Source organism: Canis aureus, chromosome 29 (assembly GCF_053574225.1).
Source record: "Canis aureus isolate CA01 chromosome 29, VMU_Caureus_v.1.0, whole genome shotgun sequence".
In the NCBI taxonomy this organism is placed as follows: domain Eukaryota; kingdom Metazoa; phylum Chordata; class Mammalia; order Carnivora; family Canidae; genus Canis; species Canis aureus.
In genome coordinates, this window is record NC_135639.1 from 39,372,210 (window position 1) to 39,388,989 (window position 16,780).

General features: G+C 38.4%; 1 protein-coding gene across 2 annotated transcripts in view; it reads right to left on the reverse strand.

Moving 5' to 3' along the window:
• Positions 1 to 203: 203 nt before the first annotated feature.
• ZFAND4 (zinc finger AN1-type containing 4) overlaps positions 204 to 16,780 on the reverse strand; it is a 62,172-nt gene continuing 45,595 nt past the window's right edge. For both annotated transcript variants that reach the window (XM_077878545.1, XM_077878546.1), the window contains 4 exons: positions 9,815 to 10,987; positions 8,794 to 8,848; positions 2,483 to 2,600; positions 204 to 1,145 (listed from right to left, as the gene is read on the reverse strand). In XM_077878545.1, the coding sequence (XP_077734671.1) occupies positions 1,010 to 1,145; positions 2,483 to 2,600; positions 8,794 to 8,848; positions 9,815 to 10,987 (1,482 nt within the window). In that variant the 3' untranslated portion in view covers positions 204 to 1,009. The remainder of the gene's footprint in view (positions 1,146 to 2,482; positions 2,601 to 8,793; positions 8,849 to 9,814; positions 10,988 to 16,780) is intronic.

The following is a 16,780-nucleotide window of genomic DNA, read 5'->3' on the forward strand; positions in this document are numbered from 1 at the left end:
GTCAAGTAGTTCAGTTTTTAGTTTACCAAACTGGGTGATGGGCATTAAGGAGGACATTTGGAAGTGATGAGCTTTGGGTATTATATACAATTCATAAATCACTGAATTCTACCTCTGAAACTAATAATACAGTATATATTAATTGAATTGAATAAAAAATTTTAAATTATTTATAAAATTATTGTAAATAATCAAACTTATAATGAAATTGAATATTTATTTGAATTTCTCCTGGTAATAATAGCATTCAACTTATAAGAAAAACAAACCAAGCTGTGAGATTTTGTTTTAAATGTAGCCATTTTTCAAAAAGTGAAAAGTTAGAATTCTGTATTTAATGGCAACTGAGACCCTTTCTATTGCAAACTACCATTCAAAAAGTAGTATTTTAAGAAATATATATAGTATGATTAACATGATGTGTTTTATAGAATGGGACGTATCTGAATGCCAATCTGAATATGGAAGAAATATATATGTGTTAAAACCACAGGGGGACATGAAATGTTCTTTTTTATAAAAAGTAGCTTGAGATAAAAAGGAACTTTCTAGTAAATTCAATAAATTTTCACACATGGGATTTAAAAAAAATACAAAACCAATCTCCACCTCCCAACCCTCACCCCTCAAAGAAGTGGTGGATTTGAGTAGAGCCGTTTCAGGACAACACATTTCTGTACAATGTGGAAGCTGGTTACATAGTCAGTGATAACTTCCTAAAGTGCATCTTTTGAAGACTTGTCTATTAAATTGCAGTATCAAATAGAAAATAGTTAACACAAGACATGCAATAACAAAGCTAAATCATTATAAAGTTTTTAAAACTACTTTTAAAACTTTTGATTCCCCAAAGGATAAAGATGTCAAATACAGTAGCATTCTTTCTCCAACAGTATGCATTGTATGTTTTTGTCATTTGGCAAATCTTTTGGGAGTCGAACAAAAATAATGCAGTCTAAACAATATTTCTTCTGTCATTGTAATACGATTCCTAGGCGCAGAGCAGGAGCTAGATTTTTGGAAGTTTGGGTGCGTTAACCACAGGATTTGCCTCCTGTAAATATCTCCTCCCTGCACTCTTGTAATCATAGGTGCAGCCGTGAGTTTCTGCATAGCGATGAGATGCACAGAAGTTGTTTCCACATCTAAAGCACAAAAAAAGTTCATGTGAATAGTCACATTTCTACAAAGGCTCATCTCTTTGGGAGATCAGAGCTTGACTTCAGGTATCCAACAGGAGCCCTCTGGTTCTCTTAGCAATTTTCAGCGCTACATTTTCCTGGTGCTCATAAACCAGTACACGCATTCCCAAAAAGAAAAAGTTAACTGTCCATGAATATGAGAGTTTATAATAGAGACTCTATTTCAAATGAAAAAAGATACAGATCTTTATAAAGTAGTAAAATTGCAAAAACTGAAAAATGTGTTTATTGCTTCTCTCATATTTAGTAAACCTGGGTGAACTCAATTTGTGAGAAATTCAGTCTGGAAAGAAAAGCACATAAACCTAACTATGCCATGAAAGGATTTCAAAAATATCTCTATCAGGGCAGCAGCGGTTTAGCGCCACCTGCAGCCCGGAGTGTGATCCTGGAGACCAGGGATTGAGTCCCACGTCGGGCTTCCTGCATGGAGCCTGCTTCTCCCTCTGCCTGTGTCTCTGCCTCTCTAAATAAATAAATAAATAAATAAATAATAAATAAATAAATAAATAAATAAATAATCTTTAAAAAAATATATATATATATCTCAAACAAGATGAGCTGTTCCTATTTGAATAGAAAGTACTCTAAAAAGCAGCAGTTGCTTTTAATGCCTGGACTCAAAGGGTAGACACTGTCCTCAGGACATATTAATCAATGCTAACAAAAGAAATAATTATGAGAAAGTTCATTATTTTTTGTGAATGTATTATTCATCTGTTTATTTTATTTTATTTTATTTATTTATTCATGAGAATACGCAGAGAGGAGAGAGAGAGGCAGAGACATAGGCAGAGGGAGAAGCAGGCTCCATGCAGGGAGCTCGACGTGGGACTCGATCCCATGTCTCCAGGATCAGGCCCTGGGCTGAAGGTGGTGCCAAACTGCTGAGCCACCAGGGCTGCCCTATTCATCTGTTTTGAATAGTTAAAATTGGTTCAATTTAAAACAATCTTGGAGGAAGAGTTCTTCCAAGTTGTGTTCAAACAAAAACCAATAAGCACATCTATCATAAGACAAAGAAAGAAAAAAAAAAGACAAAGAAAATACATTCTCCCAAGTAGTCTCCTAACTTGAATGGCAAGATCTCATGATTTATAAATTCAGGAGCTGTCTACTTTCTCTTTACTTTAACCAATTAGGAGCTCAAGTGAGGGCTGCTATTTGAAGATCATCCTAATTATGTGATGAATAGCCAATTTAAAGAATGTTTTATATTGTATCCCTATGCTGGGTCACCACAAAGAGAGCATCTCAGCTTTTCCAGCCAGCCAACCTGCCTGCATTCGTAGCTAGTAGCCAGTCCAGTTTTCTTCCCACAAAGGAAACAATGCTTTGCTGCTTTCTTCTTTGTTTGAATAGGGGCTTTCACAGGTGGCAGGTGATGAGTACATTCTCCTGTTTAAAGAAAGTATATGTTGATTAATAACTGGCACAATATTTTAAATGTGAAATAGTATTAAGCAAAACATAAAACAAATGCCTGTCCCAGGAAACTTCCTTGCTATAAAAAATCAATTTGTGCTATTTTTATTTTATTTTTTTTTTATAATTTTTTTTTAATTTTTATTTATTTATGATAGTTACAGAGAGAGAGAGAGAGAGGCAGAGACACAGGCAGAGGGAGAAGCAGGCTCCATGCACCGGGAGCCCGATGTGGGATTCGATCCCGGGTCTCCAGGATCACGCCCTGGGCCAAAGGCAGGCGCCAAACCGCTGCGCCACCCAGGGATCCCCAATTTGTGCTATTTTTATATCCGAAATTATTTACATAAACTACAGATGCAAAACTGTTCTATTTTTAAAGATTCTGTAGCCTTCTAATGACTAAGACTTTTATATTTTTAGGACTTTTGTACACACTGGCATTTTTCTGGTTGTGTCCAAGAGCAATCAGTAATTGTAAAGTACACAAATCTTTGACAGAGAATCAAGAAAAATGTCTGGATCAAAATCATTTTTTTTTAATTTTTTTTTTTTATTTATTTATGATAGTTACAGAGAGAGAGAGGGAGGCAGAGACACAGGCAGAGGGAGAAGCAGGCTCCATGCACCGGGAGCCCAACGTGGGATTCGATCCCGGGTCTCCGGGATCACGCCCTGGGCCAAAGGCAGGCGCCAAACCGCTGCGCCACCCAGGGATCCCCAAAATCATTTTTATGAAGGAATGAGAAGAAAAGTGTTAGAGTCTGAACAGTACTGGTACCCCACTACTGAAAAAGGTTTGGGAGGCCTGGGCTTAATGTTTACCTGGCAGCTAAAAGTCTCTGAAAATCCTTCAAGAGTTCAAAAAATTGGAATTACAGTGAAACGGTGCTATACCTTTTGCCACCCAGATTGGGTGCTGGATATACAAACTCAGTAACATTAAGTCTGCTTCATTACCAGTCTGAAATACTCTCCTAGATCTTGCCCAAAACTGTAAACCAAATTGGAAACTAACTGAATGACTCATAATGGTAGAAACAAAACTGAAAACAACTAAGTGAATGACTTCCAATGTTGCCTGGGCACCAACTGTGTTAATAAACACTTTCTTCTTCAAGTGCACCTAGAGTTATCAAGAACAAGATAATAAGGTACTTTCCACTTCTTAAAAAATGAAAATTAGATAAGCATTTGCAAAGGACACATACGAAAGGCATACAGTACCAGATATCCCCTGGAAACTCATCTAATTGTTATTATCTTTGAAATTCAGATTTAGGATATTCTTCCCCAATGGAATAATCTGTTAATAATAACCTAGTTCAGTAGTTATATTTTCATTTTTTTTTCCTTGGAATTGCTTAATGTTTCCCAAACTTTTTTCATTCAAGAACTCTTGTGAATGTGCAGAAACATGCAACACAGTAGTGACAAGAATGATTTGGCACAGAAATACAAATGCAGTCTTCGCCTATGAGAATGGCTCCCACATACACTTCTATCCATCAGAAAAAAAACATTTATTAGTTACTCACTCCAGGATAGGACCCATCATTAGCATATAGGTTTCCTACTCTTCTTTAGACTGGCATTCAGGGTCTTATACATCTAATATGATACCTTTCTAACTTCTAAAGTCATTTTCTGTCATTTACCACATCATACCCACTCTCAATAAAGCACCAGACCCATTACAGGTGAAATTTCTTTTAAAATGCTCATTCCAGCTTGTCAACCTAGTAAAATTCTACTCATCTTGTAAGAACATATCATCAATCATCAGTTCCTCCTTGAAGCCTTCTCTCAAATGTGCATTGGACATATGAACAAAGAAAAGGTCAACAAAATAATTCCAATGTGAAAAGTTGCTTTTCCAAACAAGATTAAAGATATGTGGATTAACTCATTTGTTTGGCATTTCCTAGTCCAATAATTGATCAAAGACAATGATCTATAATTACCCAACAGAAGACAGCCAACAAAGCAAAGAGTAGTATGCTAGATGCAAGTTTGGTAATCATTTGCCTAAAAATGATGACTAAACTATGAAGATGGATAAGATTTCCAAGGGAGACCCTGTAAGTTAAAAGCAAAGAAGACCAATGGAAGAACTTAGCAAATTCAGTATGATATAGTTATTACTGAAAGGAAATGGCAGCAAGTTACACAACTCTAGTTTAGGTGATGATCACTGCAGGTAGCAGTTGATGCCTTGACTTAAATGAAATCAACCAAAAAAGTGTATACACCTGGGGACAAGTAAAGGGTAAAACAAGTGAAAAGAAGAAAACTCAGGTTTAAAAAAAAAGCAAAAATCTAAAACAACATATTAGCAAAACCACAATGAGATACCACCTCACACCAGTGAGAATGGGGAAATTAACAAGACAGGAAACAACAAATGTTGGAGAGGATGTGGAGAAAGGGGAACCCTCTTGCAATGTTGGTGGGAATGTGACCTGGTACAGCCACTCTGGAAAACTGTGTGGAGGTTCCTCAGAGTTAAAAATAGATCTGCCCTATGACCCAGCAATTGCACTGCTGGGGATTTACCCCAAAGATACAGATGCAGTGAAACGCCAGGACACCTGTACCCCGATGTTTATAGCAGCAATGTCCACAGCACCCCGATGTTTCTAGCAGCAATGTCCACAATAGCCAAACTGTGGAAGGAGCCTCGGTGTCCATCGAAAGATGAATGGATAAAGAAGCTGTGGTCTATGTATACAATGGAATATTACTCAGCCATTAGAAACGACAAATACCCACCATTTGCTTTGACGTGAATGGACCTGGAGGGTATTATGCTGAGTGTAATAAGTCAATCGGAAAAGGAGAAACATTATATGATTTCATTCATTTGGGGAATATAAAAATTAATGAAAAGGAATAAAGGAATAAAGGAATAAAGGAAAGGAGAGAAAATGAGTGAAAATATCAGTGAGGGTGACAAAACATGAGAGATACCTAACTCTGGGAAATGAACAAGGGGTAGTGGAAGGAGAAGTGGGCGGGGGGTTGGGGTGACTGGGTGATGAGCACCAAGGGGGGCACTTGGCGGGATAAGCACTGGGTGTTACGCTATATGTTGGCAAATTGAACTCCAATAAAAAAATTTTAAAAATGAATAGCTAAATAAAATCTAAAAAAATAAAAAATAAAAAAATAAAGCAATGTAATAGTCCAGAATAAAAAAAAGAAGAAGAAATGAAAAGATGAGAAACAAAGGAAAAGAAACTATTTCAAGAAGGAGGGCAACAACAACCAAACAAGATAAGAATACAGAAGCATCCACTGGATTTGAAACTGTGGACATCTTTGGTGACCTCAGCAACAGCAATTTCAGATAAAGAATGAGAAGAGAAGTGAAAAAGCACCAAAGCCCAAGTTAGGGTTAAATATATTACAGAAAAAGTGAGGTACTGGCATAAAGACAGGCAACAAAGAACCCAGAAATAAACCTCCACATATAGGGCCAAAAGGTTTTTTTGTTTGTTTGTTTTTTTAATAAATTTATTTTTTATTCAATTTGTTTATTCAATTTGTTCAATTTGCCAACATATAGAATAACACCCAGTGCTCGTCCCATCAAGTGCTCCCCGCAGTGCCCGTCACCCAGTCACCCTCACCCCCCGTCCACCTCCCCTTCCACCACCCCTAGTTCGTTTCCCAGAGTTAGGAGTCTCTCATGTTCTGTCTCTCTCCCTGATATTTCCCACTCATTTTTTCTCCTTTCCCCTTTATTCCCTTTCACTATTTTTTATATTCCCCAAATGAATGAGATCATATAATGTTTGTCCTTCTCCGATTGACTTATTTCACTCAGGAAATACCCTCCAGTTCCATCCACGTCGAAGCAAATGGTGGGTATCTGTCATTTCTAATGGCTGAGTAATATTCCAAAAGGTTTTTGATAAGGGTGCCCATGGCACTGGGAAAACCGGATAAACACATGAGAAAGAGTAAAGTTGGACCCTTACATTACACCACATACAAAAGTATATACATTAAAAAAATTAACTCAAAATGCATCAAAGACCAACCTGTAAGACCTAAAACTATAAAATTCCTAGAATATAGTGGGAAAGCTTCATGACATTGGATTTGGCAATAACTTATTAGACACAACATCAAATGCACAAACAAAGGAAAAAATAGACAAAGTGCACTTCATGAAAATTAAAAACTACTGTCCATAAGGACTGTCAGTAGAGTGAAATGGCAACCTACAGAATGGAAGAAAATATTTGCCAATCATATATCTGATAAAGGATCAGTATCCATAATATATGTAAAATATCTAAAACTCAACAACAAAAACTCAAAACAACTCAATTTAAAAATGGGTAAAATATTTGAATAGATATTTCTCCAAGGATGTATAAACATCAAAACAATATCACTAATCACCAAGGAAATACAAACCAAAACCACGATATACTACCTCATACATGTTAGGATATCCATTACCAAAAACAAAAAAAGCCCAGAAGATAAAAGTGTTGGTAAGAATGTGGAGAAACTGGAAATTTTGCACATTGCTAGTAGTAATGTAAAAACAGTGCAGCCACTATGCAAAACTGCACGGCAGTTCCTCAAAAAATTAAAAATAGAATTACCAATATGAGCCAGCAATTTCACTTTTGAGTACATACTCAAAAGAATTAAAAGGAAGGTCTCAAAGACATATTTGGGCCCCATGTTCATAACAGCATTATTCACAAGAGCTAAAATGTGGAAGAAACACAGATCTCCATTCAGAGATACATGAATGAGCAAACTGCTTATATACACACAATGGAGTATTATTTAGCCTTAAAAAAGTATGGAAAATTCTAACACATGCTACAACATAGATGAGCCTTGAGGACACTATGGTAAGTGAAGTAAGCCAGACACAAAAAGACAATGCTGTATGATTCCACTTATATAAGATACTTAGAGTAATTAAAATCACTGAGACAGAGAGTAGAATGGTGGCTGCTAGAGGCTGGGGTGAGGGGGGTTGAGGAGTTAGTGTTAATGGGTATAGAGTTTCAAGTTTTTCAAGATAAAAAGAGTTCTAAAGATGAATGGTGGTGATGGTTGCCCAATAATGTGAATGTACTTAATGCCACGGAGTTATATGTTTAAAAATGGTTAAGACAGTAAATTTTCTGTTATGGCTATTTACCACAATAAAAAATTGAAAAAAAAAAGTAGATATAGTAAGACTTTAAAACTTTGGGCCGGGATCCCTGGGTGGCGCAGCGGTTTGGCGCCTGCCTTTGGCCCAGGGCGCGATCCTGGAGCCCCGGATCGAATCCCACATCGGGCTCCCGGTGCATGGAGCCTGCTTCTCCCTCTGCCTGTGTCTCTGCCTCTCTCTCTCTCTCTGTAAATAAAAATTAAAAAAAAAAACTTTGGGCCTTATATAGATAGCAGCAGTGTAAAATAAACCCTAAATAACTCTTCAAAGGATAAAAATCATGGGATAACCATAATATATACTATATTGGTTGTCACATCCATTTTATAACTTCTATAAAGTATTCTTGAGAACCCCGGGGCTACAAACACAGTACATCTTTGGTAACGAGTTCTCATCCCTAGTCTGGGTATTAAACCATAAAAGATAACAACTACTTCCCTTGAAATAGGGATTAGTCAGTGCACTTTTAAGGCGTTACTGGTAGAAAGGAGTGCTAATGTCATAGCCACTTCTGCTACTATGCGTTGGAAAGGGCTAATTCAAGGATTGTCCTTTTTTTATCCAGAAATAATCAGTTCATCAAAAGGAGTTCATCCTTGATAATGGATCATGATATTGAGAAATACCTCTTTAGATACTTTGGCCAAACCCATCCAGCAGCCCAGCAAGGCTCCAGAGTGGCCAGTGACTGAGAGGGTTGGGAACTACATGTTAATTCTTCATTCTTCTCGTCTTTTCACATAGACCATATCTTTTCCCAGGCAACAGAGACCTCAATTTCAATTTTTGTTTTATTCTTCAAATATGTCCTACAGTCAGTTCTCATAAAAATTTTCTTAAGCGGAACAAAGTTTAGGGAGAGTTTACTCCATACATACCACAAAGAGTGTTCTTATTTCTCTCTGAAAATATAACAATATGCATAATGAAATGATTGTTAGGCTTATATTTTCAAAATTACTGCCAGCTTACCTACTCTCTTCCCTGCTGCTGTGTTATTTCCATTCATTCCAATACCACGGGCAGACTATAATAAAAACACAAAACATCTAGAGAGGTAAGCTAATGAAGATCAGAGGAAAAGATCACTAAACATGATACTTGTATTTTTTTTAGATTTTACTTAAATTCAAGTTAGTTAACATACAGTGTATTATTAGTTTCAGGGGTAGAATTTAGTTGCATATAACACCCAGTGCTTATTTACATTAAGTGCTCTCCTTAATGCCCATCACCAGTTACCCCATCCCCCCACCCATCCCCTTTCCAGCAACCCTTAGTTTGCTTCCTATAGTTAAGAATCTCTTATGGTTGTATTTTATTATGGAAATGCTGTAGGGCTTTCATTTAATCAAATTTTTAACCAAACTAACTTAGAATCTGATTCTCACATTCAGCAGTATTGTACTTAATATTTTTCATTAAGAGAATAAAATTTGATAGTACAAATAAAAGTTCTTATTTAGGAAAAAATAATAAAAATAGCATATATCATAAATTGTTTACACAAAATTACTTTCAAATTACAGTTCTCAACTTAGGACTAAAACATTATTTAAAATTCAACTGTCAGGATCCCTGGGTGGCGCAGCAGTTTAGCGCCTGCCTTTGGCCTGGGGCGCGATCCTGGAGAACCGGGATCGAATCCCACGTCAGGCTCCCGGTGCGTGGAGCCTGCTTCTCCCTCTGCCTGTGTCTCTGCCTCTCTCTCTCTCTCACTGTGTGCCTATCATAAATAAATAAAAATTTAAAAAATAAAAAATAAAAAATAAAATAAAATAAAATTCAACTGTCAAAGTAAAAAAATAAAAATAAAAAAATAAAATTCAACTGTCAAAAATATTTTCTACAAACTAGATAAACATTTTAAGAGAATCTTATGAAAAGAATTCAACCTTAGGCCTCCTTACTTATATAAACAAAAAACAAACTTTAAATATGTTGAATGACTCTAAGGATAACTATTAGAACATATTGAAAGGTAAATACTTACTAGAAAAAAATCTGTAGGTTCTAACTGGGGAGAATTTTTCCTAAGATTTTCCTCCTTAAAATGCTGGCTTGTAGACAGCCCGATTCCAGAGGTCCGAAGCCTGCCTGCTCCACGTGTGCTCTGTAAGCTATCTCTGCTTGCACTCCGGGCCAGCGAAGTAAGAAAACCTATATTATTTACACAACCAACAGGCTCTTTGGAAGCCTTGTTAGCCATTTCTGTGATATCTCGAGCCTCAACTTTAGAAATAATATCAGATCTTTTCCCGGGTGAATCGACTTTAACAGCTCGAAAGCGAGTAGTCCTAGAGAAAGAAGAATCCATTATATTTCGAACATCCAATGACTGAAGCACATTCTGTGATGCAGAAGATTGAAGATTCCCAGATTCAAAACATTTGGGCTGTCTTTGTGATTTCACCAGAGAATTATGGAGTGACACTGGTGTAGAACAGTGAAGAGGTGACAAGAGTCTGTTCTTGTGAGGACTTAATTCACGGTGGTTGAGAACTGTAGTTTCTACTGATTCACCACTCAACATTCTTGCAACATGTTTAAGATGCTGCTCTGCAGCTTTCAACCCTTTATCATCATTAGTGAGTAAGAACTCTGGATTTACCTTCTGTGTGATTTCTAAGCCACTGCTCTGTTCATCAGTGTTTCCTTCTGTAAATGTAGCAAATGAGCCCACTTCAGGTAGAAGTGATTCCTCAGTTATGCATTCTTTTGAAGTTGAAAATAAAACAGTGTCATCTTCATTATTAGATGACAAGTTTCCTGAAAGATTTTTTTTCTGCCTAGGCAAGGATGATCCAAGATGGAGAACAGAATCAGCAAGCTCTTTGTCATTTTCTAATTCCATATGGGGTATCTGAGGTGGTAGTTTGATGCTACTATTGGAATGAGACAGTGTGTTACTTTCCCAGTTATCATCTTCCTTAAGAAAATTGCTAGTGATAGATGATATTGGTGTATCAGCAGAGGGCAGAGTTGCCAAACTTGAAACCGCATTGCTGGAAGTTTCAGGTAGACAGGCATTCCCAGGAGAAGGTAAACAAGACTGCCCAATGTGGGGGAGAGCCTTTAACAATCTGTGGCGAGCAGCTGCCGTGGAACTACTAGAAGGTCGAGGAGCTATAGGTGGACGAGGTTTTACCTTGACAGCTTTCTTAGGCTAAAAAAAAAAAAAAAAAGTGAATATATAATTTCTCACAGTCATTTTGTCTACCCATTAACACAAATTAATGAAGGAAGAAAATGTTATTTAACATAACACTGGCATTTTGATAACTTCAATTAAAAATGTCTTAGAAGATTAAAATCTTAAGCTTACAACTGAGAAGAATTTTGCTTTCTCCATTGAGGATGATTTCCTGAGAATGTTAAAGAAAATGAATTTTATTTTATTTTCCTCCCTACTGATTATTTGTCAGTTTTGCTGAAAAGAAAACATTATAGTATATATGATACTGCTGACCTATTCTAGGTCCCCAACAATTTTCCCTAGTAAGATAGATGAGTAAGTGTTGGCTATATATGTACTACAGAAAATAGTGCCATAAAGGCCTGCTTGTGAGGTTGGCCCTTGGCTAGCTTCTGGGAACTTGTATTTCAAGAGAGTTCCTATCACCCTAACTGAAAAGTACCTACCCTGTTTGTGCAAACAATATGGTTTATGCTAAATACCAGCTTTCCTTCTGGGAGTTTGGAATTTTGGTACATGCTATCTACAGGAACAGCCTCTCATAGAATTCCCGAGCAAAGAGTCTCTAATACACTTCCTCGGTAGACAATATCTCACAGTTGTATTGACACAGTTCATTGATAGAGGAATAAAGCATGTCCTATGAGACTCTATTGGGGAAGAATGCTGAGAAGTTTGTCCTTAGTTTCCCCTGGATTTGAACCATGAGACTTTTCCTTTGATAATTTACTTCATACTCTTTTGCTGCAATAAATCTTAGACATGGTTGCAACTATGGGCTAGTACTGAGTCTTCCTAGCAAACTGGGGAGTGATATAGGGGTCCTCAATATTGTAAGTTTTGGTTTCATGATCTTTGATTTCATGAAATCATGAAAGATCATGATTTTTTTATTTCATACTATTTTGGATAAACTTAAAAATTAAGAATATGAAGCCTCAGCTCCTTCAAGGTATCAGCTGAAACATGCAACAGGATGGAAGAGAACATGTGATGATCTAAACAACACTTCCAACCTAGATATAGAAGAAGAGCCAGATAACTTAGTGGACACTAGTAGAGGCAAGAAGTAGAGGAGCTTAAAGCTGTGAAGAAAGAAGAACCTTGGAAAGATATGCTGGCTAGTGTAGCTGCTTTTATCCTGGGGCCACTGTCTTGCCAAACTTCAATTCTCTAATCAACAAAACTATTCTTTGAAAATGAAGGTTTAACTTCTGGGCTGTAGAGATTCACAGTGGTTGCCTAAATCTAAGTTTCTCCATGCATCCTCCAAAACACCATACACATTAACAACATAAACAAAATAACCCGTAACTCATACCTTCAAAACTAGGGGATGGATAAAATTAACTTCAAATTACCTCTCAAGGAGAAAAATACCCAAATCTAGGAGATTCATTTGCAAAGCCTGTGGTGAGAGACAAGCAAAAGTGTTAAGCTAGAGAGGAAGGAAGGATGGAAGGAAGGCAGGCAGGCAGAGAGGGAGGAAGGCGGGGAAGGAGGAGGGAGAGAGAGGGCAAGAGGGAGGGAAAGAAGAAAGGAAGAAAAAGAGGTGTGGATAATCTAGGGCTGATGGAACAAAGATAAAATAAACCCTTAAAAGAGAAAATCCCACTTGATTATGAAAATGCTGAAAAGAGATTTAAGATCTAGGATACTGACAAGCCAACAGGAAACCAAAAGCAAGTGACTTGAAACTGTTCAAGATGTAAGCTTCAAGAAGACATGGCTTCTGGGGGAAGGAGGAGTAAATTGAAAGTTATCTACTGAGAACCTGATAGTGAAGGTAAAGAAGGCAGTGATGGGTGTTATATGAACCGATGAATTATTAAAAATTACATCTGATATTAATGATGTACTATATGTTGGCTAACTGAATTTAAATAAAATAAAAAGTAAAAAAATAAAGAAGGCAGCAAGAAAGTTAAAGTAAGGACCCATAGACACAAAAGGGAGTCACAAAAATCAGAAGACACAACAATTCAACCCTCCACTGAAAGGGTACTATGGATTTTAAAAACTGCGTTTCACTATACCAAGAAGATGTTCTTAAAATAAGAAACTTACTTTGCCAAACGAAATCCTCACTTTTGTCCACATGTAACTCTTAATATTCCTTTGGGTAAATAAAAATTACAGGTATACCTCATTTTATTATACTTTGCTCTAAGGCACTTCACAGATAATTACATTCTTTACAAATTGGAGGTTTTGTGGCAACCCCGCATCAAGAAAGTCTACCAAAGCCATTTTTCCAACAGCATTTGCTTATTTTGTGTCTCTGTGTCACATTTTGATAATTCTCAGAATATTTTAAACTTTTTCATTTTTATATTTTTTTGTTTTTTTTCATTATTATATTTATTATGGTGATCTGTGATCAATGATCTTTTACCATAATTGTTTTAGGGTGCATGAATTCCACCCATATAAGATGCTGAACTTCACTGATAAATGTTCTGTGTTCTGACTGCTCCAAAAACAGACCATTCCCCCGACTCTCTCCCTCTCCTTGGGCCTCCCTAATTCCCTGGTACACAAAATATATTTTTAAGATTTTTTATTTATTTATTTATTTGTGAGAGACACACAGAGAGAGGCAGAGACACAGGCAGAGGGAGAAGCAGGCTCCATGCAGGGGGCCCGATGCGAGACTCGATTCCAGGACTCCAAATTGACAACCTGGGCTGAAGGCGGCCCTAAACTGCTGAGCCACCCAGGCCACCAGATTCTTCCCGGACGGAAAGGCACTTAGCAGGGTGTGGGACCCAAGGAATTTAACAAAATTCCCCTACCCCTGGACAAGCAGAGCAGGGCTAACTCCATTTTGTGCTACACCCACCATCTCATGTATAACCCCCACATGACCTGCTTATTGCTTAAGGCACTCCCCCACCCTCGTCAAGCCCCTGAGCACACCCTTACCGAAACCGGCTCATATAGGAATGCAGAATCCTTAACCACCAAGGAATGTAAACCTCGCCTTGTGCCCACCAAACCTGCACACCATTTCTGACCAGAGTGATAGGCTAGTTCAAACGGTCACTATAGGGTAAATTGTAATTCAATTGGCCACCTGTGTGTGGACCGACATGACTATGCAAATTTCTGTGTGTGTTACAATCTCATAAAGTGGCCTCTATAAAACTGCTACGCCTCTTAACCTCAGGGTCCAAGTCCCTGCTCTGCTGTGTCGGGTATACTTGGACCCAAGCTCGAGCTTGTTAATAAACCCTCATGTACTTGCATTGGTGTTGGCACCTTGGTGGTTTCTCGGATACGCAATCTTGGGCACAACACAAGAAAACTGGTCAGAACCACAGGAGGGGCAGTGGAGCCTCCAGGTTCCCGGAGTCACTAACAGAGGAAGTGCACCCAAGGGAGAGCACAACACAAACCGTGGCCAAGCTTGGTAAAGGGCTGGAGCATGCACCGAGCAGGGCCTTGGGAGAAGCTCAGGCAGCGGCTCCAAACGGAGGGCCTGTGCCCTGCTGCCTTTGGGAGCCACAGACCTGGGAGTGCGATTCCAGCAGTGCAGGGCCCGAATCCCAGGGCACCGAGCAGACACACCCCAGGGTCCTACACTCCGACCAGAACAGGCAGAGGCAAGGAGGACAGAGGACAAAGACTCTCCTGCCGCCAGCACCCTCAAGCTGTGCAGATCAGCACCCCCACCCCCGGAGCATCAGGACTGTGTGGACTGGGAGACTGCAGCAGTTACTGCAGCAGCTGACTCCAGAGCTGGAGAGCTGGCCGATGCCAGAGTTGCTGTTCCTCCTGGTGTCACCCTGAGCCTGGGACACAGTGGGGCCACCAGGGAATAGGGGCCTCACAGGATAAACAGCTACCACTGAGCCATGAACCTGACAGGGAGCTGGAAGCTCCCCTAGGTGCACACACTGGAGAATCAGCACAGCAGGCCCCTCCCCCCGAAGACCAGCTGGAAGGACACCAGAAGAGCAAGTTCTTCACCGAGCAGCAGTGGAAAGATCCAGGGGAAGCCAAGGTATTTACAGTATATAGAACCAGAGGATATCCATATTTTCTCTTTCTTTTATTCCTTTTTTCCAGTACAACTCATTTTTAACCACGCTGCACGGAGCAAAATGACTAAAAAAAGAACTCACCACAAAAGAATCAGAAACAGTACTCTCTCCCAGAGTTACAGAATTTAGATTACAATACAATGTCATAAAGCCAATTCAGAAGCACAATTACAAAGCTACCGGTGGCTCTAGAAAAAAGCATAAAGGATTCAAAAGACTTCATGACTGCAAAATTTAGATCCAATCAAGTCGAAATTAAAAATCAATTAAATGAGATGCAATACGAACTGGAGGCCCTAACGATGAGGGTTAATGAGGCAGAAGAACGAGTGAGTGATATAGAAGACAAGTTGATGGCAAGGAAGGAAGCTGAGGAAAAAAGAGAAAACAATTAAAAGATCATGAGAAAAGGCTAAGGGAAATAAATAACAGCCTAAGAAGGAAATTCTACTTTTAATTGGGGCTCCAGAGGGCGCCAAAAGGGACAGAGGACCAGAAAGTGTATTTGAACAAATCATAGCTGAGAACTTCCCTTATTTGGAGAGGGAAACAGGCATTCAGATCCAGGAGATAGAAAGCCTCCCCCCCAAAATCAATAAAAACCTCTCAACACCTCGACATTTAATAGTGAAACTTGCAAATTCCAAAGATAAAGAGAAAATCCTTAAAGCAGCAAGAGACAAAAGATCCCTAAACTACATGGGGAGAACTATTAGATTAACAGCAGACCTCTCCACAGAGACCTGGCAGGCCAGTAAGGGCTGGCAGGATATATTCAGGGCCCTAAATAAGAAGAACATGCAGCCAAGAATACTTTACCCAGCAAGACTCTCATTCAGAATAGGAGGAGAGATAAAGAGCTTCAAAGATAGGCAGAAAATGAAAGAATATCTGACCACCAAACCAGCTCTGCAAAAAATATTAAGGGGAACTCTGTTAAAGAAAAAAGAAGCCCAAGAAAATAAGCCACAAAAACAGGGACTGAATAGGTATTATGATGACACTAAATTCATGTCTTTCAATTGTAACTCTGAACATGAGTGGGCTTAATGATCCCATCAAAAGACACAGGGTTTCAAAATTGGATGAAAAGCAAGACCCATCTATTTGCTGTCTACGAGAGACTCATTTTAGACCTAAGGACACCTACAGCCTGAAAATGAAAGGTTGGAGAACCATTTATCCTTAAAATGCTCCTCAAAAGAAAGCAGGGGTAGCAATCTTCATATCAGATAAATTAAACTTTATCCCAAAGACTGTAGTAAGAGATGAAGAGGGACACTATATCATACTTAAAGGATCTATCCAACAAGAGGACCTAACAGTCATATATATTTATGCCCCGAATGCGGGAGCTGCAAAGTCTATCAATCAATTAATAACCAAAGTTAAGACATACTTAGATAATAATACACTAATACTGGGAGACTTCAACATGATGCTTTCTGTAAATGACAGATCTTCTAAGCACAACATCTCCAAAGAAACAAGAGCTTTAAATGATACACTGGACCAGATGGATTTCAGAGATATTAACAGAACTTTACATCCAAATGCAACTGAATACACATTTTTCTCAAATGCACAAGGAACTTTCTCCAGAACAGGGCACATACTGATTCACAAATCAGGTCTCAACCGATACCAAAAGATTGGGATTGTATATTTTCATATTTTCAGACCATAATGCTTTGAAACTTGAACTTAAATCACAAGA